The sequence below is a fragment of the Schistocerca piceifrons genome, chromosome X (genome assembly GCF_021461385.2).
Source record: "Schistocerca piceifrons isolate TAMUIC-IGC-003096 chromosome X, iqSchPice1.1, whole genome shotgun sequence".
NCBI classification, from domain to species: Eukaryota; Metazoa; Arthropoda; class Insecta; order Orthoptera; family Acrididae; genus Schistocerca; species Schistocerca piceifrons.
Genome location: NC_060149.1, coordinates 747,870,153 through 747,889,916, shown reverse-complemented (window position 1 = coordinate 747,889,916; position 19,764 = coordinate 747,870,153). Strand labels below are relative to the sequence as shown.

Genomic DNA, 19,764 nt, shown 5'->3' with positions numbered 1-19,764 from the left:
ATAAGAGGAAACCCTTACGTTTTTCCCCAGTTTCTGCAAAATGACTGCAATTGGAGAAACGAGCCCGAAAGAAATTATGCGTGACTGGTATCTGTAGACACTGCTCTATCTCCTGCAGCGGCACTGCTGGCACTTCTGGATACATTTGGTGAAGTGCTCGTAGAGCACTACGCGAGTAAGAACAGACAAGTAACCTTGTACGGTGATGTCTGTGAATCCACTCCAGTGCCATCAAAATGCCATGTAACTCTGCATCACAATTTGTAAATTGTTCTCGAAGACACACTTTGAAAACCTTATTAGGGAAAAACAGCAGAACAACCGAGAACATTCTCCGAGAACATTCTCTTGTTGGGATCCAACTGCATAAACAATGATAAAACTGTGATACATACATAAAATGGAAAAAAAAGTTGTAAAAATGTAACCTGGAGTACAAAGTTTCTGAGAGATTAGTGGAGTTATAGGGTAATAAAAACTTTTTCTGTTCTTCATTTATGGTTGAGTCAGCCATGGCATGCAAAACTGTATGCATGCATACAGTCTGTGGCTTGGTCATCTCCGTTTTGCCTGATCCTTCTCAGAAGTACTCTGTACAGTGTGACATTTCATTTAGCAGTGTGGTGCAGCATTTATCGGTTGGCACGACTTCCTTCAGTTCAGCTGAATTGCAGTGCCAGTGCTGTTTATCCTTTGCTATATATTCTGGGTATAAAGGAATTCACAGGTCCAACAGCTGTTTGCACAAAATTAGGCAAGTCTAGCGATCTACTGTCAAAAGCTTTCAAAAATGAATGGAAATCACAGTAGAAAGGGATGAGAATTCTCAATTTCTATTATGCAGTTGTGTAGTTGACAGATAGTGCATATTTGTAACTGAATGATATAGTAACACGCTTCAGAAATAGCTTACAGGTTCAGTTGATGATGAAATGGCAAAAACTTACAATGATCGACCAGTTCTACAGGATTCATTGTTCCGTACTTCAAGTTGCACTTTGTGCTGAATTTGCAGGCATGAAGCATGTGATTAAATTCATAGTACAAATAGTAAATTTTCTGAAGGAACAGGCATTATTCCACTGTCAGTTGCAACAGTTTTTGATGGAATTGGATGAAAAGAAACTTATAAATTACTGCAAAGTAAAATGGATACGTCAAGGGGCATGCCCGTAATAATTCGTTTTAAAACCATATTGTTGAATTTTTGAAAGAAAAAGGAAAGCAGGAATGAAAATTAAAGCATCCCGAATGGATTGCAGTTCTCTCAAAGTAGACTTTGCTACAAGCTGCTCACAGTAAGCCAACAGAAGGTGGGAAACAACTTATTTCTGATTTGATAGACATGCATTTAAAAAGAAAATTGTGTTTTGGAAGGAACAAATTCTGATAAAAAATATTTTACGCTCACTGGCATTACAGAAAATGCGAATTCTGAAGAATTTGTTTAGGCGGTGAAGGAATTACAACAGTTTTCCAAACATTTTGAGGACACTGCAAACTTTGTATCAGTTTCAAAGCTGTTTGAGGGGCCATTTGTCTTTTCGGTTGAAAGTATCCCCGTGCTTGTGGAGACGGAACTGTGATTTGCACTCTTATTCCCGTTTACGAGGTGGCTATTTAAACAACTAAGACTTCCAGGTGTGAGGAGGAAGATGGTGTCAAGAAGGTCCTGATAAATTGATGGCAAGTAAGAAGCAGGGGGGGGGGGGGGATGGTAGCATACCACAATAATGAATTTTCTTTCTTCACAGATGAACTGTATACCAGCTATAAGCACAGTTTAATTGCAGTTTTTTAACACTGATAATTTATATGAAATAATATTCATATTATTAACTTATTTTGAGATATTTAGCATTTTAAAATTTGTGATTTACAGAACTCAATAAAATTAATTTTCAATGCTAGGTTAAAAATGCAGTTTCCTGAAATTTCCTGAGATTTCCTCAATTTTTCCCGGTAAAATGTAATTCCCTGAGAATTCCAGGTTTTCCAGAAGAATCACCAACCTAGTTCCTAGTTTATAAGACAAATTCTTTTAGTTTAAAACTGTTCAGGAGTTCAAAGTTGTTTTCCTTGGGAAATGAAGGTGCAGATGTTGTACAATATGTGGCTAAAGACTTTTTTTTATTATGAAACTAGATCCATCAGGATTATGTGGCAAACTTAATGACAAAAATCTGTGAAATTGTCTGCATCTGTCGGTAACACAACAGTTTGTACCAGATAAAAATTTAATTATGCATTTAGAGTGCCAAAAATAATTAATATCGAAAATTAGTTTTGTTTGTGATCTGTGTTGCTGAGAAATAGTAAATATGAAAAACCAAGCTGCAGGATGGACATCAACACTTCCTTGCATGACTGCACTGTCAACTGAATGCATCACTTTCCTTAGGCAGTGTGGTGTGGTAAGTGCCCAGCCAGGCGACAGAGCTCTGCACACATGGTGAATTCTTGGTAGTCCCTGATATATAAATAATAAGTAGGAAAAATTCATTTTCCATGATCTGTCATTATGGGTACCTTTTACAAATCAATATTAACAGCACAACCAACTGCACAATAAAGAAAGCTGTTCTTTTGCAAACAGCAGAATTTCACTATGCATCAGCACCCAGGATTCCAATGACAAATTTTTCTACTTCCAGCATAAATTAATAAAAAAGATCAATTATATAGTGGAACATCTATTTGCAATTTGCCAAGACAAAATGACTGTTACTTACACAGACGCACCCTCCTTCAGCAAATTGTCATTATTCAGTAGGATTCGTACATCTGAAACAAGAACAGCGGAATAAATCTGAAACTCAAATTAATACACAACATAAAGAACACTGACTTATCATCTCTGAATATGTTTTTAATACTATTACAAGAACCAAAAGGAAACACTAAGAGTGGAAGACCAACAACAAAGTGCTTGGAGTAAAAAACGTTGCAAGACAAGGCTGCAGTCTTTTGCCCCTACTGTTTAATCAACACATGGAAGGAGCAATGATGGAAAGAAGAGAAAGGTTCCAGAATGGATTAAAATACAGGATGAAATAATATCAGTCATAAGATTTACTGATGACACTGCTATTCTCAATGAAAGTGAAGAAGAACCGAGGGACATGTTTAACAGAATGAACAGTCTACCAAGTACAGAATATAGATCAAGAGTAAACTAAACAAAGATGAATGTAATGAAGTAGCAGAAATAAGAACAGCGAGAAGTGTAACATCAAAATTGGTGAGCACAAAGTACATGAAATTAAAGAATTCTGCTAACTTGGAAACAAAAAATCCATGACAGGCAATGACATAAAAAGCAGACCAGCACAAAGAGGGCCAAAAAAAGAATACTAGCATCAAACATCGGCCATAAATTAAGGAAGAAAATCCTGAGAATATATGTTTGGAGCACAGCATCGTGTGATAGTGAGTCATGGAGTAGGGGAAAACGAACAGAAAAGAACTGAAGTGTTTAAGATGTAGTGCTGCAGAGGAATATTTAAAATTAGGTGGACTGATATGATAAAGAATGAGGAAGTTCTCCGGAGAATCCGCAAAGAAAGGAACATAAGGGAAACACTGACAAGAAGAAGGGACAGGACAGAACATGTGTAAGACATCAGGGAATAACTTCCAGGTACTAAATTGAGCTGTGGAGAATAAGAACTTTAGGGGAATACAGAGATTGGAATATATTCAACAAATAACTGAGGTCATATTGTGCAAGTGTTACCCTTTAGATGAAGGGGAGAGGAATTAATGGCAGGTCACATCAAGCAAGTCAGACGACTGACGACTAAAAAACACCATTACCTTTGTGATAAATTCAACTGTAAGTACATTTTTTTTAGAAAAGAATGAAAATTATAGAAGGTGATAAGCAAGAGTCCAAACAAACAATCAGAAATAAAAGTGGAAGTGCACTGAATATATTAGTGTACGATCTACAAAAATTCTAATTACGTTACACTTTTAAACATTTGTTTACTGTACATATCAGTTATAATCTTGGTTCTTGCTCAACACAATATGCAAAAAAAAAAGGTCCATATCTCCTGTTAGTAGAACTTCACTAATTAGATGGAACTGCTCTCTGCTACACCTCTGACAGTGGCAAAACAGAAAATGATTAGATTAAACTTCCTGGTCTTGAATATTCATGTGACATTAGAAAGCTGTGGGACACAATTTTAGCCAGTACCACTGTTCCTATTGTTACTCTTAAAGGATCCACTATGCTGAAGCTTGTGTAAAAATTTTTGGAGACCAAGTGCATCATATGATGCAAATGATGTTTCTTAGCAAAGATGCTATCTTTCAAAATGAAAATGCTTCAAATTCTCAGTGTCGCACAGTTCTGGCAAAATGTGAAAAATGCGTATGGAACTCAGCACCTAATCCAAGATGTGAAATCACCAAACTTGCATTCCAGCATCTACCATTTGCTTGAAGTAGCCAGTCTTCTGGTATTTCACTCTTCTATCAATTCTAACAGAACTATGAGCTGCAACAGAAGAAAGTTCCTCTACAAATAAACAGTATTTCCTTGTGCTCACTGGATGAAGAATCACAGTTCTGGCCAAACATGTCCAATACTTGCTAATCTTGTTTGTTCAGACATTTCCATTGATACTGATAAGCAACAATGAATCTCTTCAGCACAGTGCCACTGAACTCTTTTACCGAGTCTAAATAGCAAAGCAGGTTACTTGCATACCACACTGCTCTGTAGGGTTGCATGGTACTAGTGCTGTGATTAGCCAAGTGTAAAAATGCCTACCAAACTAGGAGGGGGGGAAATCAAATGCAATGTTCATTAGGTGTGACTGTGGAATTTTATGTGGCACCAAACCAACAAATCTAAAGATCCAGATATTAAATTTAACTCAGTAGCTTGCTGGGTGTCAAACTACAAAAAAGCTGTAGTTCAATCCACAGTTGGTCCTAATTTTTTTTTGCCACTCACTGTTCCTTTCACCCCTGACAATGATATGCATACGCGAAAATTGCCAAGTTTTACCATGGTTCATCTCCACATTAAACAGACATTCTTTATAACCATCTGGATAAGTCAGTTCAAAAATTGTAGGAAGGCAAGGACATAACACCTCCAATAGAACCCTGACTACAAAAGCACTGTGACGTACAAGTCAAACTTTGGGTAAAGGACATCTTCAACTTGCCTTATGAAATTTATATAAAAATCAATAGCTTGTGGTTAATGCAGGAATAAATGTGAGGCATGTTACACAGACCTATAATGCTATATCACTACGAACAAGAAATCTGCATTTCTGAAATAATCACTGATGTTCACAAACTATCACAATTCATAATCTAAATAAACTAGTGCTTCAAACTCAGACAAATATTTATTAAGCTGTTGCAAAATTGATATCAGAAAAAAAAAGGAACTCTAAGCAACTAATGTGTCTCCGAGAAAGTACAGACATAGCTAACAATATAACTAGGAGACTGTGATGGCTCCCTACACTTTCAAAGTGATTTACATAAACATCCACCATAAAGTTTGTGTTCAATAGGTAATAACAACACACTATTAAAAAACTTCAGCTGCAAAATCCAAGGGAATATTGATTAACACCACTGATGTTCGATAAACTGCTGTGGCGAGGCCAGCAAAACCTCTCATAATCTAACTCTTCATTAGCAAATGACAAAATTTCCAGTTGGACAAAAACTATATTTTCCTACAGAATTTTTCAAATCTCTACCATACTGACTTTCCTTGGAATGAGACACAATCTTTCGACTGTGAAACAAATCTTCAGCAGTGGTGCACTCCATTCTGGTACTAAATCGCATATTAGTCTAGTAACAAGAGTTAAAACATTCTCTTTTTTTTAGTGTTGTATTTATTTACATTTTTTTGGAAGCATTCATTTGCTTCAGATATTTAGGTATCACAAGCAACATAGCCAGAATTATGCTCATCTATAAACAAAAGCATCCAAAAGTAATTTTCACTTTATAAGGCAGAAAAAGCTGTATAAAGTGCGGATACCGATAATCTTGTTACTCTTGCTCACAGAATGCCATTGTTGCCCATGAAACGTAACTGTTAATGTTCAATGCCTCTAGGATTTTTTTCTCAACAAGCGTATGTGAAGGAATGTCAGATGGACACATTTTCCTGTTGTTTCTGAGTGGAACTGTAATGTGCACTTTCTCATCTTTATCCTTATATAACCTATATTTGTGCAGCAATCTTTATTAAGTAACAAAATGAAACTGATTATCCTCTTAAAATGGCTTCTGAATATGGGATTTATATTTTTGGCTTTCACTGCACATGCTTCAGTTTCACCAAGGATACTTTTCCTGTGTCTCATTAAAAAGAAGCTTGTAAGTATACACACGTTTTTATGTTCGTCATTAACACACAAAATGTATCCCAAATATACAACATGAATTTACATTTTTCAGGCAGCTTCTGGTCAGCATATTTATTATGCTTATTGGGAGGCAAATGTTAGCAGTGACTCTGGCCACTTATGATATACCACATTACTTACATGACGGAAATATGGAGACAATGAACTCCCAGTTATAAGTACTGCACAGTCACAGGAGGGAGCATATGATAAATTTTGCTCCAGGTACTTCAGTGTGTGGAACTGTAAATGCTTCCAAAATTTCACTTTCCTTATGCAAACTAATTCACCCATTTACGACTTTCTGGCAAACTAATTCATGGCCTTTTCCATTGACCCATTTTATCTCAAATTCACGTGCCCAGTCTCATTTATTTTACTCTAAATCAGTAGCTTACTGTGTGCATTTTTCTTTATTTGCTTCTTAGTGCAATGTTGAGATGGCACAGAGGGGGAGGGGGGGGGGGGGGGGGAGAAAACTGAGCCAACAAGCTTAGGACTGGGAGAGAAATTTGCCATTGCTTTACTCCAATGCCTAAAATAAGTGTAAGAGGAAAAATATGAATTTCATTTCTTTTTAATAAGAATCCAATGTTCTATCTTGATATAAGAATCCAATGTTCTATCTTGATTTTAAAATCCGAGTCACAAAACATGAGCCCTAGAAGTTACAAATTTTGACTGGTCTTGGGAACAACATTAGGGACAGGAAAGGGAGGTAATGACAGTGGCATGTAAAGTGCCCTTCGCCACACACCGTTGGGTGACTTGCGGAGTATAAATGTAGATGTCGACTCATTATAGAATCTACCCAAACAGAGATACATGTGTTAGAAAAAGGATTTACCCTATTTACATTGGTTTCTGGAAGGAGACAACTTTTTGACCACATATATAAATTATCAGTAGCAAACTGTGGACAATAAGCGTGACCTCTTTCCTATTACAGCTCTTCTTCAAAGTACATACAAACATTTTGACATCATTTTGACTCATGGAAGCACTACTCACTGGCTTAGAATTTATTATCAGTGGGCTGTGCCTCACATTTTTTTTCATTCATTATGCAACACTATATGCTATAGTGAATATTAACTGACTTGCACATGACTCACCACTCATCCTATGGCAAAAGCACACAGTCACACAAATTGTAGTAAATGAATAGTAATAATACAAGGGTGCAAAACTTATCTTAAATTTTAAGTTCATGGTGTCAATCCTGCCCATAAATAGTCCTTGTTACTGATGGTATGAAAGTTGCCCAAAACACATTCACATCAACTGACATTATTCCAGTTATTTGTAAACATTAGTTCCTACAATAAACACTATAATTTATAAAGAAAGTTAAAGGCTCATGGCACAAGCTCTTACAAAGTGTAGTGGTTTGAATAGTTCTGTGGTTGACTAACATCAAACAAAATCTCACATCAATTGAATAATTGTGCCTGGTAAATATACCTCCCCTCCCCCCAATTGCTGATGTGTTATCTGTGACCCATTATCTTAATTATTCATTCAAAGTTTTCAGACAGACCTTTTTTAAACTATTCTGTCCTTGAAGTAAAACAATACTTCCTTCATAAAAATGTTATTGAATGATTGTTTACATCTTTCTGTGTATTAAACCACTTTTCATTATTGTGGCAACAATAAAATTAGAACAACATTTATTGTATTCTATGTTAGTGAGTCATTACCTGGTAATTTGTAACTCTGATATTGTATACATACAAGTCAATATATATAAAATTATCTGCTTTTTTTAACAGATTACTTTCACTGGTTTGGGGTGACAGTTTATTTACTGAATGAAATATTTTCTGTTGAATTAAGATTATTTATTATTGTGACGTAATTCCATGTACATGCTGACACTCCCGATGGAGTGTTTGCAGTGCAGTACCCTCTAAGTGCACACCAGGAGATAACCACTGTAGAAGTTCACTGACTGTATAAGCTAATTTTAGAAACATGTGTAACTTTCTTAATTTATTAACTAGCAACACATTGCACCATTACATGAATTTGACTATAAAAATTGTCATTTGCATTGGTACAAAAATTAATATTTTATACCATGGCACACTGTTATCATAGCACATTACAGTTACATTCATGGCAGCTTACACACACAACCACTTTCCATGATACTTAATTGTGCATTCAAGTAACCAATAATGGTGCTAATTTCATAGCTTTATTCCCAAATTTTAGCTGTCAAATTCAATACATATTGACATTTCAATCTGTTGTAAATTGCACTTTTGCTTCCTTCCAGGCACAGATGAGTTTCTGGAAGTAAATGCCGATATGTGCACCTCTGAATATCTTCTCTATTTTCTTTTCTTCTAAGTAAGTAATTTCTTACCCAGAATAGATTGTAATTACAAACATAATTTATTGACTTTGGCAACTGATAGAGTACCCAATTAAAATGACAACAAGCAACTTTGCTGGTTAAGTCATATATGCTACAATTTCACTTGAGTCAATAACTGTCAAAAAGACATATTTCATAGTGCATACTAATTTATCTAAGCAAAGTGTTTGGCTAATAAAAGATACTTTCTGTACTATACAGAGCAGTCCATACACTCCAGACACTAAAAAAATTAGTAAAATCTGAAACACAAGTTAGGATTAGGTGGGGTTTTTTATTCCAGCCACACAGCTTTCTCAGCACTAGTTCAAATCACAATTAGTTTGGTGAACACAGCAGGATATTTTGGCAGTAATGGTGATGGATTGGCACCCGTTTCTATTATACCATATTGGTGGTGGTGGTTGCAACAGTGCCAATAAATATCAGAAGTTACACAGGTGGCAAGTAGACAAAATGCATCATGAAAAACATTACGCTAATTCTCATATATAATGTCATTCATTAGCTCTAACTACCATGTTATTTTTTAGGTATGTGTTACTGCGAATTAACAACAGATGCTTTGACGCAATAAGTAATTTATGAACTGAGTAACTACTAAAAGTCCAATAGAGACAGACAAATATAGATACACATTTACTGCAAAACCTTTTTATTTGCATTACACTACATTAATACTTGTTCCATAAATCATGAACACAACATTTCATGATGATGTGGAACATGTCAGTTTAATATAAGTTTTCATTCCACTATGTAACCACCTCCTCTTTTTTTCCTACTGCATATCACTGTGTAAAACGAACCGTCATTCAGAAATTCTTTTAATTTATTTTTAAATGATGGCTGGCTCTCTGCCAGACTTTTAATGCTATTTGGTAAATGGCCAAATATTTTAATTCACCCCTTTCTGTGCTGAAGTCAAATTTAACCCAGAATAGTGAAGACCATCCTCAAGTGCAGTAGCTATGCACTTTGCTATTATATTTGAATTGGAAAGGATATTAATAACAAAGTTCATATGTGAATATATGTATCTCCATATATCAATATATGGTGAAAACACTACCACACCTCAACAATTGACATACTTAGCTTTTAGCTTCTTATCATTTTGGAGATTTATACTGGAATAATTCTGCTTGGCATAGAGTTCCAACTTCAATGCTGTGTACACTGAACATCACACACTAATGATGAGAGTGAACAGACACTTGAGAAAGGGAGAACAGGGGAATTTGGGAGGAGGTGGGAGATATTAGACCAACAGTTACGATCAACCTTAAAGTGAAGTACCCTAGAGCAAAGGTCTGTCAGGCAATATTAGGAGCTGTAAATCCAGGTAGATTAGTGCACGGAGTTACTGGGATACACAATTCTTCCCCCTCATTGAACATGTCAACATGCAGGTACATTCTGATGCGCATGATGTCTGAGTATGTTGACTCATTAAGTAGGTATGTGATTTTCAAATGAAACAGTCCGAGGTGGTTACACACCATGAACACAATACCAAGAAGCAGATGATAAACTGAAAGGCCACAAATTTAAAAAAGTACAAGGCAATTTATTGATTTGGGAAGATAGTGGGCAAGTAAATTCAATTTTGTGACACAGTTCCTCAGAATTATGTTATTCATGCAACAGATGGTTTAAAGATTTCTCACAAAAGTGTCATAGAGTGAGTTAATAAGATACTTCGAGATCTTCTACATTATACCTTTCTGTTTCACACAAGAAACAACAAAACTTGTGTGTTAATTGAGGGTCTATAATGGAGAGAGGTAGAGTAATATTCTTTGTGGATACTGGAATCTGGAAGGAAGGATCTTGAAACTAAAGTTGACCACAGCTAAAATGTAAACATTATTATTCACTGACTACATTTACTTATAAGCAAATATGTAAAATAACAAAATCCAGTATTACTCAACAACACCATCTTGCTGAGAAAACACTACTATTTTCTGCTCTGTTACACATGCTAGACATTCCATTACCTCAGATGTTCAATCTCTACAAAAGACAGGCTCAATTCATCACGCCCCCTTTCTCAGTTAATCCTCTCATATCTTAACTCCCGTACACACTTCTCTCTTTATTTATTAATTTATCTTTTGCTACATAGGTTACATCACCATTTTTGTTTAGATGATTTGATTATTGTACTAATGTTAGTTTTCATGCATTTTTTACCAACTTTGTCTTTTCAGATAATGGTGCTATTTGAATGTGCAGTTAAGCTGCCCCATATATGAATTCTGCCAATGATATTTTATTTCTTTCAATGACATCATCCTTTCCTACATGTTGAGATGTACAAGTACGAACTCAAATTTTGCAGATCACACACACTTAACTAGGAACCAAAGTGACGAAGTGTGTAGACGAGTTTATTCTTGTATGCTGGGTTATAACTTTGGCATGGGAAGGGCAGAACATACCGACTCCATACAGGCACTACTCTTTTTTTGACTACACACGAAATTTATCAATCAAAATAGCATGAAAATGTGGCTGGGGGAGGGGACCAAACAGTAGGTCAATCCTATTAGATTAGGGGAGGATAGGGAAGGAAGTCAGCTGTACCCTTTCAAAGGAAACACACCAGCATTTGCCTGAACTGATTTAGGGAAATCACAGAAAACCCAAATTGGGATGGCCGGATGTAGGTTTGAACCATCATCCGCCCGAATGTTGGTCCAGCATCCTAATCACTGTGCCACATTGCTTGGTTACAAGTGCAGTTAGCATATAAACCTGACAACATTTTCTCTATTACAAGGACATTTAACTTCCAACATGTTGCAAGTTTCTACTGGAGACGTAACAGCCAGTATTCTACCCAATGGAGGGCCTTTTCTATGATTAAAAACAACAGAATATCCCGTCCCAAAGTACATTGGCAAGAAATTAGAATCCAAATAAATGCAATGCATACCATTTTATCCCAAAGCAACGAATCAAAGTAAAGATTTTCCTCTGTAAAAAAAATTGTACATTATTTTACACGTATGTACAGTCATGTTAATTCATACATGGAAAAAGTACACCCATAAAAATGTGACACTTAATTAATTTGGGTGGTTTGTTGTTTCAAGCACTATACTGCATTAGTAACATTACACACATACCAGGACAGTGTTAGCGAGCACAATATGTGCACTTAACTGAATTACAGGGCCCTATCAGTGCAAGTATAAAATATTACAGCTCCAGGCAGCAAGTGAATACAGATTTATACCTTGAATGCAGTGTCACATGAGCTGTCATTGTTGATCATACCACAAACACAATACAAATTAAGACCAATTTCTTCATCCAGACTGTCAGCTAAATCAGAAACAGTTTGATGGAAATTAGATTATAAACATGGGAATTACCTGGTTTTTCACTTACACTCCACGATCATGGCATCAGACAAGAGGAGGAATGAATGATGTAAAGTTGTGTTTAGTAAAGAAGCCAGATTGTACTGGGGAAATAGTATTAGTCATTTGTGAGAGTAAAACCACCCATTGACCAACTATGAGATTGGATTAAACTACACAGGACCAACCTGAACTATGGTGTGGAGAGTCCTAGCCTCTCGTGTTTTTGGGAGGACACTGAACACTGTGTAATCAACCAACCCGTTATACCACTTTTTCAACACTAGTGACGTGTGTTCTTTCGGTAGGGCATTGCCTGTGCACATACATCTCACAGCACCCAAAGAGGTCTCCAAGATGTTCATCAAATCCCCCAACCTGTCACCCATTGGGTATTTACAGGTAAATGACAGGGCAGCATGCGCTCCAGTCTGTTTTACCAACAAGATCGGATGCATCTCTGCAACACATGGAGCACTGTCTACCAAAATGACATCCTACGTCTCTATGATCATCTTCACCATAATTGCCAGAAATATGAAAATTTAATTTAAGTAATAATGCTATGAAATAAAGACAATTTCCAACAACATTCACAAAATTTTTGTTTTTAGTACAATGCAATAATTTGTTTGTGCAAGGATCAGGTCAGGATGGACAGACAGAGCACAAGTCCCCACCCTCCTGAATAAGAGGGCAGTATTTTAGCAAGCGCACTACCTATTTAGTTTGCACCTAGTGTATGATGTGAATGCGATGCATACCAAAATTTCACATTTCACTTGTTGAGTAAGGGTAGCAGCTACTTCATTTGGTATGAAATATTAAACCTAGTCATGCTTTTTGTGTGACTACAGCGAAATACATTCATCATATCCCGTGTCATTCCATCTTATTCAATGGGTCTGTGAATGAGGCTTCTCTATCAATCACGGTCCTTTATAAACTTCTCTGATCCTGCTCCAAGTTTGTTCTCCCTGGACAGTGGCCGATTTCCCCATATCCTTTCACCTGAGTCATGGTTGTCCTTTTACTCTTTTGTGTCCGAGTTTCAAATTCTATATTAATCTTGGTAGCTTGTTAGCAGTCATTCATCACGGATGTCCATATGTTATTTTGTCTTGTATTCTCACAACTAGTGCAGGTTTACTTTGATTACCCCATTCCAGAGTCTTTCGAAGTAGCTGTTTCCTCTCCATTTCACTATGTTCTATTGGTGGCCCAGAGTTTTTCTATGACCATCACCTCACTTTTCTCCTGGCTGTCTTCTTGTGCATGTCACATACAATTTACACTAAACAACTGATCAATGTAAGACAACAAAGCTATTTTAGTCTTACTGTCATCGATGATAAGACTTCCATTCCTGTCTGTAATCATTTGATATGTTTCTTATCTCTTTTCCTATTTTTCATCATCCCATATACAAGAAGCATTTTCTTATTTCCATTTACATCCTCTCTGAATTCATCACTCAACTTGTTCAGGCACTTCTTTCATTCTTCTGTAGCAACTAATTTTGCTTGTTTCTTTGAGCACATATAGTTCCTTTTTATGGTCAGTTCAGGCTCTGCAGCAATTTCTAACTTTGTTGTTTTTGTCGAGTACACCAGTTCTTGTTCATCATTTTCCTTGCATTTTCTTGTGACATTGATTTGAAATCCAGCTCCAACTTTGTGTGGTATCTATCTTTCCAAAAGATAAATAGACAAGAGGGAATGTTAATATATTGTATAGACCAAAGTTTCCAAGCCAAAAAAATTGTATGGAAAATGAAGCCATTACACATAAACACAGCACCAATACAATTTCAATTAAATCAGAATCCATACAGGAGCTTGATTAATAGTAGACAGATCACCAACGAGACCCAAGGTCAAGCATTCTTGCAAGTTGCAAGCCATGTAAGTAGCGATATTCAAATCTGCCGTCAATGAAATGGGAAGGTGAATGAGAAATGTTCTTGACTTGACGAGGCTATTTACATGCCGACATGGTTGACCATAGGGCAGTTGGCGGTGGTCATACAGGCCTGCAACTCAGCCTATACTTGTAATATAATATTATGTGTAGTGTCGTGGTCGTGTCCCCCGCCCCCCCCCCCCCCCCCCCCCTTTGGCATCTGGGATGCAGAGTGGGGCATTTTAGTTTCCCTTTAAATAATTACATACTTTTGAGATTTCCCCACAAAAGGCTCTGGGTGCACTTGCTCCTAACAAATACCCATTACATAGTATGGCTTTCGGTCCAACATGTGAGCTTGGTTTTTTTTTTTTTTTTTTTTTTTTTTAATTTCTGCAATATTGTATTATATATAAAGCAGGCTACATTAGGTACTTGTGGTTCTCAGATTGTGGTAATATACGAATCGTCAAATATGACACTAGTACCAAACTGATGTGAGACCACTGCTTCAGCACTGCACTGTTATTTTTCCACTTGCATATGTCAACAGTGCATCACATAAATGAGGTACCTTCTGGTGTTGCATGCAACAAGAGTTTGCAGAATGGAAGTGGGTCATTGCTGTTAAACCCCCTCTGATTTTTGATGAAGGGTTGTCCTCGTAAGCTTAGGTGTCACAGCTAGGCATTATTTTATGAAGTAAAGTCCACTACTTACTGATTTTATTGTTGTATGCTCTGTTAATGGCAGTTCCTCACAGACAACAAAAAAATTACATAGGCAATAAGACATAGTATAATTTTCTTATCCTGGAATCTTCTTCCACAGAAAAACAGATATGATGAGTAGTCTGCTGCAAGTTTATCAGCAAACTTCATGGAAGACTTAGAGCTATCAACTAAGTCACAATACACATGGCAGTTACTGCAATCATTTGTTGTACGACTATTTCCTAACAATAAATGTCTCTCATCAGAATGAGATGTTACATTTTTCAGTCCCTATTACAGTTGCAAGCAGGCAAGCAATTGTTATTTTCACAAAGTTAACACTTCTCGATAAATATGCCCAAAAAATGTCACAAAAATATTACATTATAGAACTTTATGTAACATTTAAAAAACTTGGTGCAAGCTTACCATTGAACACTTCATTGAATTCTCCTGGTGGTGAATGCAGAATAAAATCGGAAACTATGCGAACCTGAAAGAGGAATAATGACTGTCATAACAAAACTCTGGTTAAAATTAATTATTTTGCTAAATGTAGTAATGAATATGCAAATAACAATTTTATATTTACATTTTTAGAATAAATTCCATGCTACTATTATTTGCTTATTTTTTAAGACAAATTAAGAACGTCTGGACTATTTTTGCAACTACTACTTATATGAAGATTGCCCTCGGCAAGAGTCAAAACTGGTAATCAGTTAAACTGTTGTCTTATCAACATGCATTATTATTCTGAACTAAATTTCATACTGAAATGAATTTTAATATGCAGCGTAGAGTATGCGAATATGAAACACTTCCTGGCACACTGAAACTTTGTGCTCGACCACAACTCAAAACTGGGACCTGTGCCTATCTCAGGCAAGGGTTGGGGTTGTTTTGGGGGAGGAGACCAGACAGCAAGACCATCAGATTAGGGAAGGATGGGGAAGGAAGTTGGCCATACCCTTTGAAAGGAACCATCCCGGCATTTACCTGGAGCAATTTACGGAAATCACGGAAAACCTAAATCAAGATGGCCGGACGCGGGATTGAACCATCGTCCTCCCGAATGCGAGTCCAGGGTTTCTCAGGCAAGTGCTGTATCGACTGAACTATGAGACCACAACCCATGACCTGCCACCACTGCCCCAAGGAACTGGCAAAAGTGAGGTTGTAAGGGCTGGCCATGAGATATGCTTGGATTGCTAGTTGATGTAGCATTTGCCACAAAAGGGCAAATATCACAGGTTTGAGTCATGATCAACCACACAGTTTTAATATGCCAGGACACACTAATTTCATAATACAGTGAAACTGGTACCAAGGTGCATTTTTTTTTTTTTAATTTATAGGAAAATGTCATGGAAACTACTTTTTCCTAACAACTTACCTTTAAATGTATTGTACCTCAAACTGTGTAAATAAGTAAATGCACCAATTCAATCTCTCAAATCATCAATGACAGTTTGCAATGCACTTCCTCAGGAAAGTGTTCAGATACGCTTTGTATGCCAGGTTGCATATGTTTTTGTAAATTTTAAACAGTGGGTGTATTTCTCTTTAGGGAGAGACTGATCCCACTGTGTTGGGTCTGAATTGCACTAGTGCCTTATGGGGACAAATTGAGGAATAACTGCTTGTTATGACCACACTGAAGTCTGTCTTCATTTGAATTCATTTAAAACGTTAAAGGAAAAAACATCAATGTATTGTTTTGGGGTCACTATCCCATTTCTTGAAATCTTAATATGTATTAGACAAACTACAGTACACACATCACAAAGGAACTAACTAAGAAATTATGTATTATTAAATACAAACAAACATATCATACCACTTATAGCATCTTATTGATCTTGCCTAATTTAGTTGGAGCAAGTAACATACTATTTCGGTTTAGTTTTGCTGTTTTTTAACAGTTTGTTTTACACTTGAAAGATAAAACTACAATATAAGAAACTATTTCTGTTGAGGGTATACTTTATTGACTACCGTAAGACCCAATGAGATAATCACTTAACAGTAAAATCTGTGACGTTATTACCCTATAGGAAATATGTCTGAAATCCTACTACTGTTTGTTGCTGGGTAACAGTAATGGAATGGCATGTGGTCTAACTACCACCCTCTCTACCTTATTATTCAAAACCAGAGTTTCTACTTTTAGTTTAAGTAGGTCCTTAACTGTCCTCATGTCTGGGTGGGCTGCATTCCAGATCTCACAGCAAAGTAAATTCTTTAATAGTACTTAGGTTCAAACTCCAGATCCTCGATGTGACAGTCTAGCATCACAGGTGCAGAAGAAAATAGCTGCAGAGTCAATCAAACATGGTTAAGAGCATGAAATGGCATGCATTTTACATCTCATGAGATCACACCACCTACCGTGAAAAATTTGCTTTAGAAATTTAACTTCTTTCAATTGACATTGCATTTGTATAACAAAATGTCCCCAGACACTCCTAGAGCCTCAATAATTTTGGCAGTGAAAACACTAAACATTTCATTATTTGCATTCCTTGATACAATTCAGCAGATTTTCACACAACATCAAATATTTCAAGAACAAACAACGTGAAAAATTAGCAAGGGGATGGCCAATGTTTCTCAGAAAGCATGGAGATAAAGCCAGTTTGGTTTATTGTAATGTAAGCCTAACAAATATGACTTAAATACTCCTACAATTATGGAGATGCTGAAAATAACATGTTTTATGGTTGAAAATAGCAGATATGATGCGCAACTGCAACGACACTGCACATGCAGGCTCTGAAAATTCACCTGTTCCTACATATTACCATCTCCCCCATACACTGCACGACTTTTTTGGAAGTTACATAACATGTCCTCACATATTGAGTAAAACAATCCATTTAAGCTGCTACAGAATATAACAGCTTATAGTATTCCCCCTCCCAACCTCAGAGTGAGTGAGTAAGTGTGTGTGTGTGTGTGTGTGTGTGTGTGTGTGTGTGTGTGTTTTTAAGAATGTTTCATTTGTAATATGAATAAAGTGACAGTTGATCATATTTCCATCAGCAATATCTGGTAGGTCAGGCCGATGTTTGTTGTTTTCTAAAAAACTGGCTGCAAAACAAAAATAAACATTAGTCACATTTTTTGAAAGACATGTAAAGTTTGACACATCCAGAATTTTGGGATTTTTGAGTCTGGAAGACATATATTAGACTGGAAATTTTGAACGAGAGAATTTCTTTAAGGTTCTGTATCACGATGATGCAACACGCCCTTTAATCATATGTACAGGATGCAGTACTTCACTATGCTATTTTACTAACATGATCTAATTTTATGTAGGCCCTTTTCATTATTTTACAATGACATTGAAATTCACATGCATCTATCACACTGAGTAAGGAATATACAAAAAGTTAAATGGATGATAAAAAACAATTTTGTTCATGAAATTATAATCTGAGTGTACAATAAGGCAAAATGTTCAGCAGTAAAGGTTGCTTGTTGCTACTGTGCACGGTCTAGTATGTCAACAAAGCAACTGTGACGAAGCTTCTAAAACAATTTAAACACGTTCAAATGAGGAAGAATTAAATGCTGTAAGCCTAATTTACTAAACCCATCATCTCAAAGATCTGTACTGTACTTATGCACTCGGAAATCGGCATGAATAATATGCAAGAGTTAAGAAGCAGTTATTAACAGCTTTTGCCTGTCAAGCAAAGCAGATAACTACGTTAATTACATTCATCTCAACTAGAATATTCAATACTTAGTCTCTGTGCCTGGGCATATTTTTATCCTAATTTGAAAGGTTTTTGTCTAAATGACTGGAGCTGCAACTAAATGTATCATTTGACGCAAACAAACTGCTCAATTTAATATTTGGAATACGCTACAGTGTGGTAGTATCAATTAGCACAATGTACTATATCGTTTGGTTCATATCTCCTGGGTGAAAATACCATAATACATATTTGGCTGCAATTGCTAACACGAACCGTGGTATGGAGCACGGAAATCTGGTGCTGATAAATGGAGGCGGAACATAGCGGCACCGCCCAACTGTGCTTTCAGTGTGTTACTACAAACAGTGCGTTAACAAAACAGTAATAGGTTCGTTTCACAACGAAACCATCATGTTCCAAATTAATATGTCATTTTTCATCAGTTAAGTCATCTGGATGTTAGGGCATGATCACATTGACATTTAGGTCACTGAAGTTGGGCACTGCTGTTCGCACTGAAGGAAAAAAAAAAATCGTTACATGCTTTCAGGAACAGTATGTTAGTCGATGAGACTAAGGAAAATTGAATCATATGTCTGTAAAACCAGACATCAAGACAACTTCGTAAAATGAAAATCATTCGTCAATGAAGAGCGGAACCTACGACGGCATCACTGGCGATACCGGACGACAATAGAACATAATTCAGAGGAACCACACCGAAGTACAGGGCAGCACTATATTTCTTTGTCCCGAAATAAGTTCAATTCATTTGGAAACAACTTTCAGCTACAAACCTTCTCTTGGTCTGATATTAGTTCATCTCCATCTGCTGCCATCTCCTCCAAAATACGAAAATATCCACGTAGTTTTTCTGATTTCCAACGCGTCACTAACAACAGCTTGGAAAATAACGAAGACACACAAAAAAAAGAAACAAAATATGTAAATAATATTTAAAGCTACAACTCCCTGCCACAACACGAATTACGACTACGTCGACATCTACCGGTACAATGTACCAACTACTTTGCCCACCAGAGTTGATGCTTGTGAGCCGGTGACAGTCGTAAAATTTCGACATGAGATTACAAGTGACTCACACAGAAGCTACTACTTCCTGGAATCATTCTGTTGTAAGCTGTTAACCACGCCCTCCGATTCGATAGTTATTAACTGCTATAAATATCAACAGACGAACCAAATTATTGCTCACGTGTGTTTTAGACGGTTACATTCAAATAGTAGACCTTAGTAACCAGACAAAGTAAAACGCAATGT

The 19,764-nt window shown here is 36.5% G+C and overlaps 1 protein-coding gene across 1 annotated transcript in view; it reads right to left on the bottom strand.

Moving 5' to 3' along the window:
• Positions 1–19,496, bottom strand: part of LOC124721328 (F-actin-capping protein subunit alpha) — a 42,788-nt gene extending 23,292 nt beyond the window's left edge. Inside the window, 3 exon segments of the mRNA XM_047246241.1 lie at positions 2,733–2,784; positions 15,203–15,266; positions 19,281–19,496. Of these exon segments, the coding sequence (XP_047102197.1) occupies positions 2,733–2,784; positions 15,203–15,266; positions 19,281–19,322 (158 nt within the window). The 5' untranslated portion in view covers positions 19,323–19,496.
• Between the last annotated feature and the right edge of the window lie 268 nt (positions 19,497–19,764).